The sequence below is a fragment of the Cydia strobilella genome, chromosome 2 (assembly GCF_947568885.1).
Source record: "Cydia strobilella chromosome 2, ilCydStro3.1, whole genome shotgun sequence".
In the NCBI taxonomy this organism is placed as follows: domain Eukaryota; kingdom Metazoa; phylum Arthropoda; class Insecta; order Lepidoptera; family Tortricidae; genus Cydia; species Cydia strobilella.
The window spans coordinates 26,252,135-26,274,738 of NC_086042.1; the positions used below are offsets into that span (position 1 = coordinate 26,252,135).

General features: G+C 37.3%; 1 protein-coding gene across 1 annotated transcript; it reads right to left on the minus strand.

Moving 5' to 3' along the window:
- Nucleotides 1–1,601: 1,601 nt before the first annotated feature.
- LOC134754538 (uncharacterized) lies at nt 1,602–20,005 on the minus strand. Its single transcript, XM_063690841.1, has 13 exons — nt 19,824–20,005; nt 18,094–18,230; nt 17,760–17,906; nt 14,533–14,619; nt 12,760–12,865; nt 11,688–11,798; nt 11,038–11,211; nt 10,352–10,447; nt 9,500–9,622; nt 8,519–8,591; nt 7,128–7,297; nt 6,387–6,523; nt 1,602–4,859 (listed from the first exon to the last, which is right to left on the minus strand). Exons 2-13 carry the CDS (start codon nt 18,228–18,230, stop codon nt 4,841–4,843), a joined length of 1,380 nt encoding a protein of 459 aa, XP_063546911.1. The 5' UTR covers nt 19,824–20,005; the 3' UTR covers nt 1,602–4,840.
- Nucleotides 20,006–22,604: the final 2,599 nt, after the last annotated feature.

Consider the following 22,604-nt stretch of genomic DNA (forward strand, 5'->3'; position numbering starts at 1 on the left):
TATTAAAACTTTTAAACTGCACAACCGATTATATAGACATTACTCCGTTTTATACTAAATATTTACAGATAATTTTTTTAATTGACGTAATAAGAACTAATAAAACAAACTTATTAGTAACAATGCCTTTTGTTAGGGATACCGCCGTTTAGCCAAAATATTTTTCGCCGAATTTCACTTCCCAACAAACATATGGCATCAGTTTCATTTCCCAAATGAAATTTTAGCAAGTTTTTATTTCGCAACCATTTCATTTCCCAATTACTTGCGAAATGAAAATGACGTACTAGGTTGGGTTAGGTTAGGTTGGATTATGAAAATTTGCGAAATGAAATTTTGCCAAATGATAATTTGCGTAAAATAGTTTGGGAAGTAATACTTTGGGAAACGATTTTTGGCAATACATTAGTAAACCCTTTTATTATAATAGCGTCGTGCGACGGTGCAATTTTATTAATATTTACTATAATCATCACTGTCCGCCGGCCTAGCGATGCTCGTAACCAATCAAATCGTTCCTTATTAGAGTGTATGCCTTCAACTGGTCACTGTGACTAAATAGGAACGATTTGATTGGTTACGGGCGTAGCTAGACCGGAGGACAATTGATGATTTTACTGCATTCTTAAAGCGAACTATATAAATATTTTTAACCCAAATCTTTAATAAAGTTTACGTTAATTTTCTGAACGCGAACGCAGTTTTACAATTTATTTAGTTGTCATTAGTTATAAGCCTCTTCTATTCGTTTCTCAGTCTCAGGGAATGTTTGTTGGTAAGTCTCTTCGTTGCCTTACAAAATATATTGTTACTTTCACGACAAACTTTTATAAACTTTAATAAAAAATATTTAAGGAAAATCATTTGTTTCTTCCAATTATATACTTTCCAGAGTATTTTCCAACACCCATAATTATTATCGTAATTACTTACAAGCTATACCAAGCATTTAATTATAAATAAATTGGCCCTAAGAGTCGTATATCTAAAGAACTAATATTTTTATTACATTAAGATTCCGTAGTATGGAAATTTTAATAAGGAATAACAGGATAATTTCGAATTTACGATGATATAATTAAGGAAAATCGAAATATGTTTCGATCAATGTAAGTACCCCTTATTATCGTTTGATAATGTTTGATTTGATCACATCGTTTGTGCGTCGCTATAATGAGAAGTGTTTTTATCATTAATTAAATACTCATTTAAATGTACAACAATAATGTTCTTTGAGCTATGCTTCCCCACAGTTTCTGCGTTGGTTAGGCAACAAGCATCTTCAGTCTATTAAAGGGCTATTTATTAGTTACGTTCCAACAAAACTCACTTACATATTATATTTTTCAGCATTGCATATTATTGCTGTGTAGATATTTCTGAGACGACACATGAATTCGTTGTTCTCAATGAAGGCGACACGAAATGTCCCAGCTCTTTAGTGTTAAAACGCCTAATAAAATCTGAAATTACTCACTGAGTCCCAAGACACCTATTTTATACTTTAAGGTATTAACATTACACCAATGACAACCTTTATACTTTACACGTTTTGAAGGAACTCAACCAAAAATAAAATTTTGTTTACAAATGCACGCAAGTTTAGGGACGGATGTTGATTCATATATTATATTGAAAGTAATCAAAACACTAATAAATAAAATTGTGTATTGCTCTAATGTCAGTTCGATTTGATTCGTCCGAACGGCGCTTTCTCTAAGGCAAGTAAAATTGAGCGTTGCTAAATTTAAACGTCAGTGATAATAAAATGTTTGTTTTTCGGTACCGTACACCGAGGTTACTTTGGTTTTCGCGACTTTGGGGCCACTTGCGCGTTCCAGGGTTAGCCAACTAGGGGTGCTACGGACAGAAAACCTCCTAGAGTGCCGAGACCCTTCTCATTCCTCATGATCAGCTGATCCGGGGGAAAGGGAAGGGTTCTTGGACGGTGCGCCTCGAGGGCAATGGTAAGAAATCTCTTGGTTTCCAGGTAAATGCTTACCGGTGCTGCCAATGTCCTGTCGTGGGGGGGGGAGGGGTTTAGAGGGTTCCGCACAAGGTGTCCTGTCAATGAGAAAGAGTTCACCCGAGTGTAGTTTCCCGGCTAGGCGGAATGCCTAAATGCATTACTGCACGTAAAAAAAAAGGTTAGCCAACTAACAGTACAGTAGTTTTTACAGTATAGTTTAACCCTGTATAAAAGGACTGTATAAACGGTTAACTCCGAGTTAGTTGGCTAACCCTGGAATGCGCAAGGCCCTTACAAAGCTGTTCGAATAGCGTTTTTATTTTTTTGCTTTCCTTGAACCATTTTCTAATGGCCAAATTTTCGAGTTTTATCTCATTGCAGAACTGCGTAAACTTAGATTATTAGTTTCTATTTGTAAGTTGCCTTCTCCATCTTGTGTTAAAGTGATCAAAATAACCTCATGTTACGGTATTGATAAAACTTCTGCACCAGAAAGGTATTTTACAACAAATTGTCACTAACATTGCTACTCTTTACTAATAATCAATGACATTTTTGAGCTTTTGCCTCTCCACCGATACAAAATGCACTTTCGTCATGACTGTGTCCAATGCGCTTATTGAAGTGCAGTTATAAATCGCAGAATACTGAGGTTCTTTTGGCGCTAGGACGTGTTCGCGTATATTTATTCGCGTATAGTATTTAAAATACCTATTTTTTTCAACACGATATTTAAATTGAATTAAATTCCAACAAATCTTTAGATGGGATATACCCTAATACGTTGAAAACAAATAAGTTAATAAGAAATGTTTTCGAATAAGAGGTTCTTCCACGAACAGATGCTTCAATTAATTTAATAAGCTGTAATAAATAAATTACTCGGGTATTACGCAACGCAAGCACGCCCCAACTACGTAAAATGTCACTGATCAACCGGTGATAAATGCTGTCATATGCCCTCTTCTATTCTACCTGCATTTCTTAAAATGTTTACACTAAAATATTAATAGATACCTAGAACAGGGCTCATTTGAAGTTTTGGAAATTCTTGATCGTCTTTGCAATAGCAGTGGCACGGTGGTGTGTATAATAAAATAACTGTATTTGATACAGTCATGAGATTTTTCTCTTAAAGCTACACAGTTGATATATTTTATATGTATTTGTAATACCTTTATGTTTGCGCAATGTTTGGGCCCGCTTGTGGTATTAATGTGTAGATTAGATATTTACAATACGCGGGCCTTTGACTAGATGTTTAGCCACACCAAAAGATATAACAACAGTTTTTATACATATACACGCACGTCGGTTTAGCTAACATATCGTGCGACTCCAATCTTACTCCATTCGCTTAATGATATCACAATCTGTTATTATCACACAACTTACCGAATCGACATTTCGGATGTAAGCCCAAGTCGGAGATTGGCCCCCTTTTGGCGTGAATTACGTGAATATATCAATGTTAACATTGCATTATTACAACTACATGATAAATTCGCTATTTTGAGAGATGTTGCCAGTAAACATATCATTCGGCTTTTCTCAATGTTCTCTAAAACATAGTGAAAATAGAAAAGTAGGTCTCTACAAAGATGCGCCACGTCACTCTTATCTCCGAAGACAGCGACAGCATCAAGCGTCCTTCGATGTCTTGCGATTGTATTTCGGTTCGTTTTATAAACACGATATAGATTAATAATAAAAAATGTTGATTTGGGAATAGTTTCCACAATTCAATTAACATTTAACGTAGCTTATACAAAAGATATAAAAGCCGCCACGAAATACTACTTTTAAAAGTGTACAAACTAGAAAAGCGCGCGTTATCGCAGATTTTTCTGAACAGAGCCCGACTTTCCCTTTTTCACTACGTCTAATAATTACGCTACTATTTCTAGAAACCTCTTTTGTTATAGTATTACGAAAACTGTATTCAAAACTCGCCATTTTAAAGCTTTTGTTTCCTTATTCGAGGTGGGGACTTTGCTGTATGAATATTAAATGATCTCGAAAAATCAACCCTGTTACGATGACTTTAAAGTTAATTTTTCGAGTTGCTATTAAGGTAAGTAAGTACATACCGATATTCACACAGCTTATTCTTAATTTTATATACTTTCTATCACACATAAATTCGATTCTTTAGACAAGTTATTGAATACAGTTTATTTGTGTAAGTAGTTTGGTGGCAATTGACTTTGTTCTCATCTTATTTCTAAGTCACTTCACTTCGTATGTTAAGCGCGTAATTTTCATTGAAAATTTAAGCTGTGTTGAATTTTAAATTGCTTTACGGTATTATACTACATAGTTATAAAAGAAATATGTATCAGGAACTTTGTTTGATATTCTAACTATGCAAAGATTGCTTTGTCTATGATTTTTTAAAGCGGTTATCGTTAACTTGTCCCTTTATAAGAGGTACATTTAATAAAGGACTGATTTAGGCCCTTCAGTATTTAGTATAAATTTCTTTATAAGATATTTAAATTTCAAAGCGATCAGGAGAGCTGTTTTATACAGGTTGCATTTTTTTCACCACCATTTTTTCCTACTTATTACAGGTACATGTTGATTTAAGGCCTGTGCAGTGTGCTGTGCACACTGGATGCGTGTGCGTAGACGTGCGCGTTGTAATATACAGATTCTTAGAAAGACGGCACACCGCATGCATGACGTGTGCGTGCACGGCTCGCAACATTTTAGCGTACGCGCACGTTCTACGTCTACGGACACGCAGCTGGTGTGCGCTGGCCTTTAACGTTACCTTTAATCATTTTGGTCAATCGTACCGCCGATGTTCGATTTTTCGTAATTTTTGCTCACACTGCCAGGCTTCGATGTCACGTTGATTTGGCACTCTCATTTTTGAGAATGCAACCTGTATAAAATTATAAATAATAAGAAAAATAAAAACAAAAAAGTGCCCATGAAATAAGTGTGCAACGTGAAAATAATAGTTTTTAAATATTCGTCTAAAATTTTAAAGGGATAATACGCTTTGAAAATAATATTGTTACATATAAGAATAAGTATAAATATGATTACGTTGATTCCATTATACTATATCTATTTAATTAATGTTAATAATGATTTATTTATCTCAAAATATATGGCAACAAAGAAGACGATTTTTTTGCATATCGCATTATTACCTACATGATTTAATCATTCTTTGAAAGAAATACATTTTTTTAAATAATCTAAAACAATTTCGTGCAAAAGGAGTCAAATACACAAAAGATATTTAACCTAATGGGGTCCAGTGATCATATAGTCACCATCAAATACATACAGACAGCAAAAGTGTCATTCTCAATGCCCGCATGCCGGTAACACACTGTACATTTGGACACTTTTGCCGTCATATTATTATGAAGACATCCTAGTTTCTATGGTACAAAGGTGTGTTACGATATATTTGGCCACTTTAGCCGTCACTATTTTTTTAAATGCTGACTGTATAAATATAGTGTTTACACATACACTATAAGCTATACATATATAGATAATTAGTTTAAATAAGATGTCTTCATCGGATCCCAGGAGGTCAAAATAGACGACATATTCGTTATGATAAAATAAGTCTATGCTTATACTAGTAAGTCTATAAGCTAATAATTTCAAGACAAGTTATTTGTTTACATAGCTGATATGGATAATGGCAACTGAAATATGTAAAAAGTTGTTTGTTTAATGTTTTTTTTTTAGTAAAGATTAATGTAAAAAATGTTCTATTGCTACAGCAATAATGTTCTATGGTGTATTTCGACAAAATTAATTGTTAGAAGTATTACACATATTTTAATTCTTTTGTAGCTTTTAACGTAACAAATTGTTTTACACATGATTGAGGTTACAACTACATGAATCCGATTTTTTTCATATGATTCGGAGTTTAATCTCTAAGAAATCTATTTTAATTTGGTGAAAAAGTATTCAATTAATTGTCGGCCGATCATCAACAATAATAAAAAAAAAAAAGGAAAATCACATTTTCATGTTGTTTTTTTTTGAACATCAGAGAGATTTCAGATGCACATAGCTTGAGCGAACATTTTTACAGGTGTAGCGATCCGCCGGACGGCTGATACGCTTTCGTGTCATAAAATTGGCGGCAAGTTCATCGTGGGCCGATCGATGTAGCTGCATAAACGCAGGAGAGGAACGTAAAAGATTCACAAGCAAAATCCCACACTAGCATCTCCCGAGTGTCGACTTCTAGTCAACGATATGGCTGTCGCTCGACGTTGGCACAACTGAGTAGCGACACCATTTCCATAGCGCCGACTAGACGCCGACTCAAAAGACGGTAGTGTGGGGTCTCTCTTGGTGGCGATGTTAGAGCGAGACAGTCGGCAGATCGCTACACCTGTAAGCCGTCGTGCGAGGGAGCCGGCTTGCTTACGTGACGCCGAGAGGCCGGCGCGCCTCGTGGAGCGCGTAGGCGGCGCGCTGCGCGGGCGCGGCGCGCGCGCGCAGGCCGGGGTGCAGGCGCGACCACGGGCAAGGTTTCCATTTGAACTCCGTGAACTCGTTCACTTGCTGTACAGAATACGAGACTGTTAGTTATGGTACGGTGTAATTGTCGAGTTGGGACTTCCGGTTCGAACGCCATCTTGATAGTAGCCTCGTGATTAATTCCTTTGTTTTTTGCTCATTAATATTGTTTAAAGTGTAATATCGATAGCTTTATTATACAATAATCTAATGTGGTAGTGTGCAGTGAATGGAGAATTAATCTCAAAGCGTGTTTAACCACCATTTTGGAGTCAACGGCCGGTAGTCCACGTGCTTCTCGTAAAATCCAGCTATCGGTTTTACGAGACAACTACAACAACCACCGAACAGCGTCGTGCTCTAAGAGCATTTATTTTGTTCCTACCCTTTTACGTGACATTGGCTACGGGCAACACCGCCCTCAAGTCCATCAAGAAAAAAAAAAAAAAAAAAATTGTCGAGTTTGTCATCATTTTCAAATAACCTAAGTTCCAGCCGTAGGCAATGTTAAAAAGATCCCAGGAGTCTTGACTTAGTGATCACGCCAAGTGTTGCGTAATATTCTCAACAATTCCCAATCTTTCCACATTTTTTGAACTGCATGCATCTATTTCGAGTTCCTTTGTGTAGGAGTATGCCGTCAACTCACCCTAACAAAGCTGGCGTCGAGAGTGTCCGGAGCGTCGCTGACGTGCACGCGCGCCAGGGCGGACTGCTGCGGGCGACGCGTGCGCCCGTACACGGCCGACACCTCCAGCTGCGACAGCGACTTGCGGAGCCGCACGAAGCCCAGCACGTCGTATTGCCACACCCAGTAGCCTGCAAATTAGAAAACCACTTAAGGGGATCCCATGCCCCGATGACCTTCGATCTGAATCCCTTAGTTTTCTAATGTTTTTTTTGTAACTTATCATATTAACAGCAACGGCTTTAAGCAATATAGTATCCCATATTTACTTCAAAATTCATTGTTTTCGAGATATTTGGCATCAAAGCTGAACAATTTAAAAAAAAAACTGGTTTACTGGCCATAACTTTTGTGTTCATTAGTTTAAAATTAAAACTTTAGACTAATTTTTAGAGACGTTAAAGACGAACCCAAATATTTCGATTTCGTATATGTAAGATCTTTCACACCAATCGAGATACGAAAAGTGTTTTTAAACAATGTTTAAAAAAAGTCATAAATAAATAACTATCCATTTCTTTCAAAATCTGGTAAACAAAAATTGAGATAAAAGATTGAAGAACCGATAGCCGTTTGCCTTATAATTTTATATGTAGTGCAAAAGTAGGAAATACGATTCAAACTTGTCAAAAATCGATGAAAACCTCAGGTAGCCCCTTAAATACCAATCGGGTATCTATAAACCGCCACGTGGACAGATAGAAATAATTCATTAGAGTACCTATACCCATGCGCGCCCGCTAAGGACAAATGGGAATACATCGAGCCACAAGCCCTATGACATGCTTAACGCCGCATTTAAGCCCAGATCAACCCCTCGGAATTTCAAATACCCCTAACTATCACGCGTTTTAAAACCACCCCACACTAGCGACTTTCGAGCGTCAGCGTCTAGTCAGCGCTATGGAAAATAGCGTCGCTGCGCAGTTGCGTCAACGCTGCGTCGAGGACCAGCCATAGATTTTACTAGACGCCGAAGGAGACTCTAGTGTGGGGTGGCCCTTAAATCCATACTAATGTTATAAATGCGAAAGTCTGTCTGTCTGTCTGTGTGTTCCCTCTTCACGCTTAAACCGCTGAACCGATTTAGATGAAATTTGTCATAGAGATAGGTTGAGTCCCTGAGAAGGACATAGGATAGTTTTTATCCCGAAAATCATCCCTTAAGAAAGTAAAAAGCGGGGTGGAATTGAGATAATTAACGGAGTGCCTGCTAATTTGTGTGTATAATATGCTCAAATTTAGATTGCTATGAGATTTTTTCCAGGCGCTATTCTTACTCTAGCTGCTGTTACCTGATTCCACGCAGACGAAGTCGCGGGCAAAAGCTAGTATTTAAATTGATATCTTACCATGTATTATAAGTCTTCTTAGTTGCGTACACTGCCAGCACATCAATATGATCGGATTCACGCACGCTTCATACTGAAATAGAAAATAATTCATGATAAACAAGAAAAGTTCCAAAAAAAATGTTCCATAATAATATCACTTGTTTATTTTTTTTCATATAAAAAAAAACAAAGGGTTTATGTTATTTTTAGGGTTCCGTACCCAAAGGGTAAAAACGGGACCCTATTACTAAGACTACGCTGTCCGTGCTGTACGATATCGATCCTAAGGTGGGTTGGAAATTAAATTTCTTGACTGTACAAATATGTGGCGAAATAAGGATCAACTTTAAACAACAAAACAACGATAATGACTCCCCAGTAGCATTTATACGTCATTATGACGTCAGCGACGTCATTATGACGTCGCTGACGTCATTTTGCTACCTGCTGCTTCCCGTCAGCCGCCTGCTCGTTTGCATCACATAAAATAAAATAAAAAAACCGGCCAAGTGCGAGTCGGACTCGCCCACCGAGGGTTCCGTACTTTTTAGTATTTGTTGTTATAGCGGCAATAGAAATGCATCATCTGTGAAAATTTCAACTGTCTAGCTATCACGGTTCATGAGATACAGCCTGGTGACAGACCGACAGACGGACAGCGGAGTCTTAGTAATAGGGTCCCGTTTTTACCCTTTGGGTACGGAACCCTAAAAATGTCCATTCCCCCCCTTTAATCTCCGAAACTAATGGGTCTAAAATTTTGAAAAAAAAATACACAAAATAGATCTAACCTATAAATTACAGGAAAACCTATTAGAAATGTGCAGTCAAGCGTGAGTCGGACTTAATTACTTAGTTTTTGATAAAAATACATTGTTTCAATTGTGTAATGTACGGAACCCTTGGAACGCGAGTCCGACTCGCACTTGACCGGTTTTTTTTATTGGTTCGGCGTTCAGCATATGTGGCAAGCGTATGTTTTTTTTTCTAGTTACTTACGTCGAGAACACGTAGTGGTCGTATGACGCGCTGACAGGACTCATGGGGCGCGTCCACCACGACGAACTCGCGTAACGAGTCCTTGTGTAGCCGCAACACGTGATTTATCAGAGGCGGATATAACTGCGGACAAAATCAGTGAGTTAGTTGTATCTGTCTCTTATCTTAAGGGGCTACCTGAGGTTTTCATCGATTTTTGACAAGTTTTGAATCGTATCTCCTACTTTTGCAATATATATAGAATTATAAGACAAGCAGCTATCGGCTCTTCAATCTTTTATCTCCATTTTTGTCTACCGGATTGTGAAAAAAATGAATACTTATTTATTTATGATTGTTTTAAACATTGTCTAAAAAAACACTTTTTTCGTATCTCGATTGCTGTGAAAGATCTTACTTATACGAAATCTACATATTTGGGTTCGTCTTAGACGTCTCTAAAAATTTGTCTAAGGTTTTAATTTTAAAATAATTAACACAAAAGTTATGGCCAGAAAACCCGTTTTTTGGCCTAAAATTGTTCAACTTTGATGCCAAATATTTCGAAAACAATGAACTTTGAAGTAAATATGGGATACTATATTGCTAAAATCCGTTGCTGTTAATATAATAAGCTACAAAAAACATTAGAAAACTAAGGGATTCAAATCGAAGGTCATTGGGGCATGGGATCCCCTTAAGGGGCCCACTGCCTATCAGTCCGTCGGACGATATCAGCCTGTCAGTTGTTCGGAACTGTCATATTTTTGTTCTAACTGACAGGCCGATATCGTCCAGTGGACTGATAGTCAGTGGGCCCCTTTAGTCGATATTCACAGCTATAATAAAATAATAAACTAATAATAAACTTACAGTTTTACAAAACAGCAGTTTGAGCGATGTAAGAGTCAGCCCCTCCACTAAAACGGTCTCCATCACTTCGTCAATCTTCTTTTCTGATAATCCAATCTGAAACCGTGTGTAATAATAACCATAAATAAATAAGATGGGCATGTTGTGAATATGGGGCATTTTCTATGAAAAGGGACCTTATTGTCGATGGCGCTTACGCGGCATTGTATTTATATCGGAGCATCGTTAATAATAGCGTAAGGATAGACAATAAGGTCCCTTTTTATAGAAAATACCACATATGACGTTTATCGTCAGCTACTATTAACTAATATGACGTCTAGCAAGTGGGACTTTGCAATGAACAATATTATGTGCCCTATCTGGGCGTTTTCTAAAATAAATATTGAAAACCTGATTCTCACAGATCCTGGTGTTTTTGGGTTCTTTCAACTCAGAATCACTAGCATATTCAATCCTGATGATAAAAAAAATGTCACAAAAATTTGTATGAAAATTGTACATCGTCAGTTTCGTCACGCACACATACATGTGATTTTTTTTTTCAACACGAAAACGTGACGTAATGGCAGTGTTGGCCGAAACGTTAATGCAATTAACCATTAACCAGTACACATTGAACCGTAAACTGTAACCGTCCATTACGGTTTACGGTTCATTTTGTACTGGTTAATATCTTGACTCACCAAATTAACGGCGACGTCTAACCCATTAGGGTAGCAAGTCTGCACCCTGTTCCAATCCACGGAATGTGCTAATTTCTTATTGCATATGATGATGCTTAGTTGGCTGAATGATGTGAGCTGCGAGAGGGTCTCTAGAGTTTCTGTGGTGACCAGGTCGTAGTCTACTAGTATGTGCTGAAAAAAAAAAAACTTTAATAAGTGCCAAGTGTGACAAGGAGGGGGGAGGGGTCAAAAAACCTCGAAATTCGTGTGACGTAATTAATGGATGAACCCTAGACTGTCACACTTTCCTACGGCGGGTAGGCGTGACATAGAACACACTACGTACTGATGTAGTGCGTAATTGTTTTCCTTCGTATTTTCTCGGAAACGTTCGTATTTGTCATGCTACTTCAGTCAACCTAAGTACTTTTAGTTTCGAGACTGACCTAAATAGCAAGACATGTTCGTACGTTTCCTTGAAAATACGATGGACAAGAATGATGCACTATTGTACTATGTATTCCCGTGCAGCGAGCGATTGATTTTATTATAGTAAAAACTGCCTTAGCGTTGGACAGCGTTTCGCATTGTGATAGCTGTAAATGATACGTAAGAGGAAAAGTCAACCATGTCATAATGGACATAAGGTCCGTTATTTATAAATTTACCTGTAAACTGGAAAACATCATCGCCTCAGCGTTGAATCTTGATAATATCGCGTCAGCTGGTGATGAAGGGTCGAAGCGGAGCCCGCGCGAGTATAACTCCACGTTGTAGTGCTGCAAATAAGGTCCAAATTTAAATAATCTATTTACTAATTTTTGTTTTAGTTTTGGGCATCACATAAAACAAAGTCGCTTCCTGCTTGTCTGTCCGTCCGTCTGTCCCTATGTATGCTTAGTTCTTTAAAACTACGCAACGGATTTTAATGCTGTTTTTAGGGTTCCGTACCCAAAGGGTAAAAACGGGACCCTATTACTAAGACTCCGCTGTCCGTCTGTCTGTCACCAGGTTGTATCTCATGAACCGTGATAGCTAGACAGTTGAAATTTTCACAGATGATGTATTTCTGTTGCCGCTATAACAACAAATACTAAAAACAGAATAATATAAATATTTAAATGGGGCTTCCATACAACAAACGTGATTTTTTTGCTGTTTTTTCCGTAATGGTACGGAACCCTTCGTGCGCGAGTCCGACTCGCACTTGGCCGGTTTTTTTAATAGATAGAGTGATTCAACAGGGAGGTTTATATGTATAATACATCAGCAATGCACCCGTGCGAAGCCGGGGCGGGTCGATTTTTTTTAAATTAACGAATAAAAATTAAAAAAAAACATTAAAAACTGTAATAGACCTGTAGGGGTGGCCTAGGGGTTCATGGCGTTAGCCGCGATAGCTAAAGACGCCGGTCCGAATCCGGCCTTCACCACTGGAGGGCTTCGTCATTTTTTCTTTAATATATGACATCTATTACAGTTTTTAATTTATATATAGTAGTGTGACTACTTAAAAAAACACAAATCAAAATATTTAATAAAATAATTTGATTTGTTCCCAAACTTGTTAAAAAAAACATGTTTTGCAATAACTACGTGCCTATCTATAAAATGAAAACAGTTCTAAAAATTGTCAACATCCCTATGCTCAATAATTTTCAACTCCTGCTTTGTTAATATTAGTTGTAAATTAAATCTAAATCTTTAAAGCCTTTTTGGAGAACTGATTAATTTACATACTATTTGTTTCGTCTTCTTGTCATCTACGGCGTCCATTTCGCAGCTGATCAGGGCAAAATTCCTTATGCTGTGGGAATGTTTGAATAACAGGCTCTCTATAATTACTCTGAAAAAGAAAACAGTCACTTAGGTACTCATAATAAGCTAGAACAATAGATTTCATAACAAGACGAGTGACATAAATTGATGATACTTAGCACTAAAAATTATCGTGGTCGACAACTATAAATGTTATAGCCCGATGGTGCGTTTTTTTACAATAGGGTTGTTGACACATGTTGAATTTTATAACTAAATCCAGTTAAATAAATAGAAAATGAGCAATTTATCACCATAAATTGGAAATTTAAAAAATATATGGGAATATACCTAGTCGGCTCATAAGTTCTGTCATATACATAGTATCAAATAAAATCAAAAGTTTAAGTTTATTCCGTATAATTTGTACAGCGTTTGAAAGCTTATAAACTAGAGAATCTAAATGTATAACATTTATTCAAAATGACCGCCATAATTATCTACACAGGCTTGAAGTCTTCGTGGCCAGTCGTCAATGGATTCACGCACCACTTTCATGTCGATATTGGCCACTGCCGTAGCAAGAGATTTTTTCAGCGAGTCTAGATTTGCATGAGGTTTTGAGCACACCTTTTCCTCTAAATACTGCCATATTTTATTGTCTAAAGGATTAAGATCTGGGCTAGAGGAGGGCCAATCTTCATGCCGTATAAAGTCGATTTTATTGGAGGCGAGCCAGGCTTGTGTAGACTTTGCCTTATGGGCTGGAGCAGAGTCCTGCTGGAAAACCCAATGCTGGTTTAGAAACATCGTATGGGATAGTGGTTTCACAATATTAGTCAACACCGTGTCTTGGTACACTTTGGCACTAGTTTTTACTCCTTTCTCACAAAAATGCATACTAGTGACGCCCGCATAAGAAACTCCCAGCCAAACCATCACAGATGAAGGGTGATGACCTCTTTGAATACAAGGAATGCTATTAGACGCTTCTTTACTATTGCGAGCGTACACTTTATCATTTTGTTTATTACAGTTTTCTTCTATGTCAAAAAATTTCTCGTCCGAAAACAGTATACAACGGTGCTTATTTTTAGCGTACTTCTTCAATAAAGCTTTAGATCTTTTAAGCCTTAAAGCTTTAAGCCGACCATTGAGAAGATGGCCAGTTTTTCGTTTATAAGCACGAAGTCTCAGGTCTTGATTAAGCACTCTTTTCACCGTGTTTTTGCTCAAACCCATCTGGAGGGCCATAACTTTTTGTTTCCTAGCGGGATTTCTGGCAATGCGTGCCCTAATTGCTTGTACAACCGCTGGAGTCCTAGCTGTACGCGGACGACCGCTTCTTTTCTTGTCATTTAAACTAGAGACCTCACTGTATCTTTCTATGGTACGATACACAAATCTTAGAGAGAATTTTAAATTTTCAAGTAGCTTAAAAATTTTAGTCGGCGAGTGACCACAACGATATAGTGCAATTATTGCGGTACGGCTATCTTTAAGCGTCCACTCCATGTTGAAGAAAACAGAAAATTGCAAAATTATACTACTCAAATATTTAATAAAGATTCGAAATTCAAATGCAGAACGGTTTTTGTTTTAGGAGTTCCAAATTTAAATTTTAAAGGCCAGTGACAGAACTTATGAGCCGACTAGGTAAAAAAATACGTTAATAAAAAGCGACTGAAAATACTAGTGAGTGTAACCGTAGTGATCTAAATATTTCCATGACATTATCTTGAAGATCAAATATACCTGTCTAGTTTGACATTGCTATGAACCATCTGCACGCATCCTGGTCCTATGAATACTATCTCTTGCAGCTGCAGTGTGTCGAAGAATCTGCAAGCAAACACATTTTTGTATTACAAATGCATCCTCTTCCGCAGGGGATGTTAGGGCTTCCCCATTGCCCGGGGGGCGAGATGCGTAAATGCATTTATCATTTAAAAAAAAAAGGTTGACTTTGATTAGGCCTGTTCGCTCAATGTCCGAATCAAAAACATCTTTATTTTGAGTTTCAAATTTTGAATGTTTGATGCGCCAATATCAATTAAATGCCATAATTATCAGCACACGAAACGACAGAACTTGAGTTTTTTTTTGCTATGGAGGAAGACCCAAATAGAACATGTATGTCAATGCACTGTATACTGCATGGTGTGGGTGTGGGGTGTGGCCATGCTTTTAAATGTACATACATACATATAATCACGCCTATTTCCCGGAGGGGTAGGCAGAGACCACGGATTTCCACTTGCTACGATCCTGACATACCTCTTTCGCTTCCTTCACTTTCATAACATTCCTCATACACGCTCGCCGGTTTAGGGTGCTCCTGACCTGGCCTTTCTTCAGAATTTCCCCGATCTGATCAGAGAAAGTCCGCCGAGGTCTGCCCCTTCCAACTCCCGTTTCTACCTCTCCCTTATACACTCTCTTTGTTAGCCTCCTTTCACTCATTCTTTCCACGTGTCCAAACCATCTCAACATACCTTTCTCAATTTTTGTCACTACATCTTCGCTCAGTCCACACTTTTCCCTTATCACACTGTTCCTAATTCTATCTTGTAATCTCACCCCACATACACTTCTCAACGCTCTCATTTCCACTGCATTCACTTGGCTTTGATGCCTCTTCTGCCATACCCAACTTTCGCTACCATACATAAGTGTAGGCACCAGCACCCCTCTATGCACAGCCAACCGTGCCTTTTGCGACACCTTCTGGCTGCTCATAAAAGCGTTAAGTGCCCCATTCACGCGATTTCCAGCACTCACTCTCCTTTCAATATCTTTATCATGCTTACCGTCCCCAGTGAATAATGTTCCCAGATACACAAACTCTTTCACTTGTTCTACTCTTTCTTGACCAATCAAAATTTCACAGTTTGTCATATATTCCTCCTTTTAAATGTACTTGGTGTAAAGTATACATATAAGACATATACGTATTATGCAACTCGTGCATTCTGTATAATGTATATGAATAAGCGAATGGAATATCACCATTTGTACCTATCAGGTGCCTTGATATCAGTTTTCTAATTTCAAATGCATCACGATACATTTGAATTTTAGGCGCAAGGCGTGCTTGCATATGCGTACGAAACCGAAACGATGCAAATATATGTGCATACATTTAGTTACTTATCTATATCATCGGTCATACTTATCGTTTTCTGCTACAATTTGAGACATGATGATCATACAAAATTCGACTCTGTGCAGTTTACCTTCAGATACAAATTTGAAGTAGTCAATATACCTTGCAAGGGGTATACAAGAAACTAGTATTTGCATAATGTCCGTTTAGAAATGATTGTTGATAAAAAATACATAAATCCATTTGTAAGTCTGAGCATATTATGTGAGGAGGGAACATATTTCTTTTTGCCGGCTTCAATCCGCGTGTGAAGGTAAAAAAAACTCGTGAAAGTGCGCGTTTCAGATATTTTTTAGGAAGTTGTAGTAAACAACCAAGTTAGTGGTTTGACTAGGAATCTTACGGTCCAATTTTAGATCCACAGGCCTTCTTATCCGACCACTTTTTGGTGCATCGAAAAAGGTGAATCCTCACTATACTTTCCAATAGCCTTACGTACGGATCCGATGTTAACTACTGCAGAATTCGCCAACTCTTTGAGCGTGATCATTTCTGCACAATATATTAGTTTTCTGGAGAAATGCCCCGCATTTCGCGTATTTTGTACACAAGCTTTGCGACGAATGTAAATAATTATAGATAAATAAGTATAACTGACGATTTCATATAACTTTTTTTTAGTCAGCATTATGAATCCAAAAAGCTGCATTGCAAAGTTGTGCTTATACTTTCTGGAACACCCGATATAAACCTAACCTAACCATATCATGAAGTGATCAATTCTAAGATGGCATTTCATGAAACGATCAAAATCAAACGATCATAATATGGCCACGACAGCGACATGTCCTATATATTTTCTCCGAATTGCATTAAAACGAATACGCCATTCGAGTCATATTTCTGTTGATAATGCTTCAGGGAAAAAACTTCCTCAACCTAACATTACTACGAAATCATTTAATGCAGCATTCATCTGCGTAACAATGATAGCTGTTCGTTACACAATGTTGCATGGTCACGTAGTTAAATATTTTTTCATGACACTCGCTCAGTAAATGTGGAATTGCACGCGGGAACTATAGGTATAGAAAAAGCGTTTAGAGTTAGAATCTATCATTATACCTAAAAATTTTGTGAAGTTAACATATTCTATTTCTGTATCCTTGTACTTTATACTAATTTAATTTTGTTTTCCCTGCTTAGCGTAAAATTCCATGCATTTAGTTTTATTTAGGTTAACTTGAAGTTTGTTTATTTCTAGCCATTTGTTGACATCTGTAAATACTTTATTTAGATCTTCTTTATACTGTGCGGTATTAACATTTCTTACTATTATTGAACAATCATCAGCAAACAGAAGAATTTTGTGATTGATGGTAACTTTTGGCAAATCGTTGATATAGAGGAGGAATAATAATGGTCCAAGTAAACTGCCCTGAGGGACACCAGCTTTAACTATCCTGTATGAAGATCTGTAGGTTTCAAAAGTTTTTGTGTTCTCGGAATAAGTCATTACTTCAGTGCTTTGCTGTCTATTGTTGAGATAGGTTTTAAACCAGTTTAAACAGTTACCTCTAATGCCCTTGTGGTATAATTTATTCAAAAGTCTTTTGTGACAGTTCTGATGATGGGATCCATTAGGAATCGAGGGAATTCCTTAAATGTTAAAGGCATACATATAGTCATTTTTGTATTTTCATCAACAAATCCAGCATTTGCATTTAAAAAATGTGCTTAAAAAATTTGTTACGAGTAATGACTGTAATGAGTACAATCCTATTTTGCATGTTTTTGAAGAGTGACTCAAAAGGACTGGTGACCTACTGTCATCCATTAACAAGTTTTTATCGAAATAAGTAAAATAATGACTTACTGTGGCATAACTTTGTGCATGAACTGCGTGAGCTCCGCCTGGCTGCAGTCCGCGACGTGTATCTGCAGTACGTTTGTGTGTTTCTTGAATATTCGGGCTAGGAACGCGCATTTGTCCAACTGTTTCGCGTTGAGCTTGAGAGTTTTCCTGAGGAAAATATTTTACGTTTTGTTTAACTTGGAAATTAATCGTAACAAAATCATAATTCCAAAGGCAGTTAAGAGAGGTGATAGTACCTCTGGAAATCCTTTGAATTCTTATTGTTAAGGAAGTAAGTAGACATACATAGGGAATAGTAACTCTATCTGCAAGGAATGAACTGGAGACAACTTACCTCCGTCCTTCATACATGAGCAGGCCACTGCGCCAGTGCCGGCTGGTGGACATGGCGGCTAGAGCATCCTCCAGGCTCAGGTGCTCCAGGATGCAGCCCAGAGGCAGCAACGGCAGGCAGCTCCAACCTACAGACATCTGCAAGGAATAAACATATTTTTTTTGTGAGAATGGAAATCATGTTTGAAACAGTAAATTAAACAAGGAGCAATTTAAAGCTCCAAGTTTATTTTTGGTTAATAAGTCATTTTAAGATTATTGCTGCTTCTACTTTTTTTGGGCTGTCAGAGTGAAACCATACTTTTTAAAGATTCTAATTTGCCAGACATGAAACATGCATCAATCATCATCATAGGCCATCTTCTAAACATGTTAAATTGGTAATAGGATTCTATTGCATATTGAATCTGCTGCAACATAATGACTTACATTTGTCTCCTGGCTGACAACAGAATATATATATACAGTCAAAACTGTTTACATCGACATCATTTAGATTTAGAACAACATATCGATTAAATTGACAAAAATCAAAGGTCCCGGCTGAATTCTATTAGACACGCCTGATAAAAAACTGCTTTTTACGACATTGCTTATTAAAACATATCTCTTAAAGCTACTACATTTAACTGATATTTTCGGAGAATTATATCTGTTAGAATGAGGAGCTGTATTGTAAACATTTGAATTTTGAATAGGTAACAGTATCCACATCTGGCACACTAAATAGTCATTAAGATCGTAAAAGTAAACAAAAACGTGTCGAGTTTAGGGTCTATTGTAATTCTCAGAAACAAAATACACGTGTATGCAGTATAATCCAAGCTCAAAGCCCGCTTCCTCATTTCTCTTCAGTCAGTTTGTTGCTTATCTGAACAGGGGCGTAGCTAGAGGATATGGCGCCCGGGGCAGTCACCAAATTTGCGCCCCCTGACAACTGACAAGTTTCCCTGCTGCTGCCTTTACCCATTTTGGCGCCCCCCCTTGGATGGCGCCCGGGGCACTTGCCCCCTCTGCCCCCTCCCCCCTCCAAATATGTATGCCATATTAACAGACTCATAAATCAAACAGAAATTATATATGTGCCAAATATAATCCTCAGTGCTAAACCTTATACCATATGTTGGAATGAAGACCTTAAGACATTGATAATGATAACACAGACATCTTGCATTGAATTGATCTACATTTGCTGGCATTGTCTGTGGCTAAAAATAGATTCACAAGGACACACTGAAGGTTGTTTGTAAATGGAGAAGGGAATCAAGGACATACCATACATATAACTTACTACTTTAGAAAGGAGAGAGGGGGGTACGCAAAAAAAAACTATATCACTGCCTTTAACTTTTTTATCAGTTTTATTTATATTTTAACTAATATTTTTGTAGCGATTCTGCATCAGAACGGTAAACAATATAAACGCAACATGAGTTATAACTTCAAAACCATTATTACTCGTGCGTAACTGACAAACCATAAAAAACTAGCACACTATAACTCTCAGCTGGCGGACAAGGTGTGACGACATAGAAACAGCTGTTTATGAAAATATGCCAATTATTACTCACAACAAAGACAGAAACTGCGCACAAAATTATTTACGCCAAAAGCAGGAACGTAAAAAAGGCGTGTTAAGGTCAATAAAGTGAAATCCGTGAAATTAATTAATATTAACGAGAGAAATTGCGACTAATTAAATCGAGAACAAGAAAAGGTCAATAAAGGTACCTTGGTTGTGTTGTTTTGCTCCTCTTCGTTGGTTACAAACTTAAAACTGTATGACTATTCAATAAGAGAAAGTATCGATGGTTTTTACTTATTATTTAACCATCTATTGTTACGTCCTTACTTCACTCTTTAACGCGCAACGCAAAATAACGACCAAACTCGAACTCGAATGATATCAAATGCCTGGGCAAAGAGTATATAACCACTACGTTTTAAGAGACGGGACTTCCTTACTGGCCAATGGAATTGGAATCAATTTAGCATAGGTCTAGTGACACACGCACAATATGACACACGTCAAACGTCAAAATTGAGTCAAGCAACGTGAGTACCAACATAGCGAAACGAATAGTGCTGTACGCACGCATTTCCAGCATTTATCGATAAATTTTCCGTGGTACCTCTGGGCGATACATAATAAGTTATCATTTTTATCGATAAAAAATAAAACAAATAACCTTGCAGTCTAAGCATTATTTAGAAAAATTACAAACATGACAAAGCCTATTTTGCTTTGCCACCTTGCTCGGACGTTTTTTTAATAAATTGGCAGTGTTATCTTCTCCAGAGAAAATGAGTAATTTTGTCTTCTACATTCATTGCGTAATAGTAAAACAGAAAACATACTATAATTTTTTCTCAAAAATGGACGGCAAACTCGACGTTGCCGGTTAAAAAGTAGGTCGCAAAGTGCGTAGTTTATGGTCAGTCAAAAAATTAAAAAGTTAAAAACATTGCAGTCTCGATTTCAGTACTGCAATGTTGCATACAAATTCCATTATTTGTCGAGTTCCAAACTTTTTAAAAGTTGAAGTGGCCATATCAATTGAAGGCATAGGTCCATTAAACAGCCAAACAGATGATCAGTACTTATTTATTATAATGTTGGTACCGCGACTATTTAGGTGTCTCAAATAAGTTGGCGTACTTTCAGCAGAAAAATACACTTCAATTTTTAATTAAAAAAATAAAAAGGCGGCAAAGCAAATCTTTTTACTTTTGTCTGTGAAAATATATACGTAAGAACGTTGCTTCTGTAAAATATTTCTATTATATTTGTATTTTTTGCGCCATTTTTGAGAAAAGCACTATATATGACTCGGCTGGAAGGCTACTTGCTGGCTTCGGATTCAATTAAACGGTCGTCCGTTTAAAACGAATCCTCAGCCAGCAAGTAGCTACTTCCGAGCCTCGACAATAATGTACTATTGTGCCACTCTCACAGGTTATATTTGTCGCTCTTTCTTGTCTGCTCATGGGCTGGAAATGCAGAACAGAATCTGCTACAAGCGACGCCGTTTCACCCACTGTCTGTAAATGAAAAATACCTAGTTATCGATAGTTACTAAGAGCAGCACTAGTGTTACGAACAAAACAATTTTTTAACAAATAAAGCATGCAATCGTGCTTTCATGTTACACGGGACCTGACAAATTTGACAAAATAAATCTCCGATCAAAACCAAAACGGGAATTTGGATGCCAAATTCAAACTGTGCGGAATCTTACCACAGATTATATAATAGTTCTTACGAGATACTTAGGCCGGTTCACATTTGCTGTCGTGTTGTGTTGTGACGGGTATCGGTTTTAATGAGGGCTAACGCGTATGAATTCGCCGCTAGGGGCGCTAGTGTAGATGGTGGTCTTTTCCATAGTTCGAAATGTCAAATGTCACTTGTCACTTCAATGACTGACCTCAGAATAATGACTAAAGCAAAGAAGCCGGGCAAAAATAAAAGCTTGGTAAAAGATATCGTATTCACAACACGCTATTACTTTTTGTCTATGAGTGAGTGAGACAACAATCCGCAAGTTCTTTCGTTTTTTTCAGTATTGTCATAAGATGAACTGAGGGAAATGTCAAATGGTCCTATGTGGTTCTATAATATAATCCAGCCAAATAAAATATATGTTCGTTATTTCACAGGTAGGTGTCAACTGTAACAACTTGACATAGTCGTATTATTTTAGTTGAAATATTTCGGGAATTTCAGCGGTCATCTTGGTTTATTTTAATTATATTTTTGCTATTCCTGAAAGATTGTTGGAAAACGTGCTGAGTTTTTATTTGTAATGGTTTGAAGTTCCCTTTGTGATAATGTCTTGTGTGATCGAGGGCTGTAAATCGCATACAGGAAGAAAAGAAAATACGCACGAACCGATAACCTTTAATCGGTGAGTTTTGTTCAATTTTGAAGAAATTAATTTATAGGACCTGACCCTAAACATAGAAATCGATATGTTGTTTATGTAATTATTACTTGCATTCAAGTCTATATAGATTTTTGCATATATTTTCGAACTTTTCTGCTAAGTATGAAAGGTTATATTTTTGGCATAGTGATGTATCGACCTCAGATCAATAACCTATCGACATTTACAGCTTTCTTATAGTTTGGCCCAGGACTGTCTCATTTTAATTGATGAGTACAGTCAAGGGCATAAATATATATACATTCCCAAAGTCTCAAAAATATGTGTACGCTCAGACAATAAAATCGTGTTCACATATTTTTAAGCCATTTGTCTGGGTCGATATTTTTGCCTTCGACTGTACCTATAGTTTTCTTTGTTCTTACTTACTGACAGATTGTGTTTGCCAGACTATAGTTTAATACTAAAAATTGGTCAAGTGCGGGTCGGACGCGCGCACCAAGGGGACCGTACTTTTTAGTATTTGTTGTTATAGCGGCAACAGAAATACATCATCTGTGAAAATTTCAACTGTCTAGCTATCACGGTTCATGAGATACAGCCTGGTGACAGACAGACGGACAGC

Excerpts from the sequence above, each read along its gene's own strand:
- LOC134754538 (XM_063690841.1), bottom strand. The coding sequence starts at position 18,230 with ATGTCTGTAGGTTGGAGCTGCCTGCCGTTGCTGCCTCTGGGCTGCATC. Across the intron at positions 11,212-11,687 it reads TGATGTTTTCCAGTTTACAG|CACATACTAGTAGACTACGA; the intron begins GTAAATTTATAA and ends TTTTTTTTTCAG. Across the intron at positions 10,448-11,037 it reads TAGACGTCGCCGTTAATTTG|ATTGGATTATCAGAAAAGAA; the intron begins GTGAGTCAAGAT and ends ACACGGTTTCAG.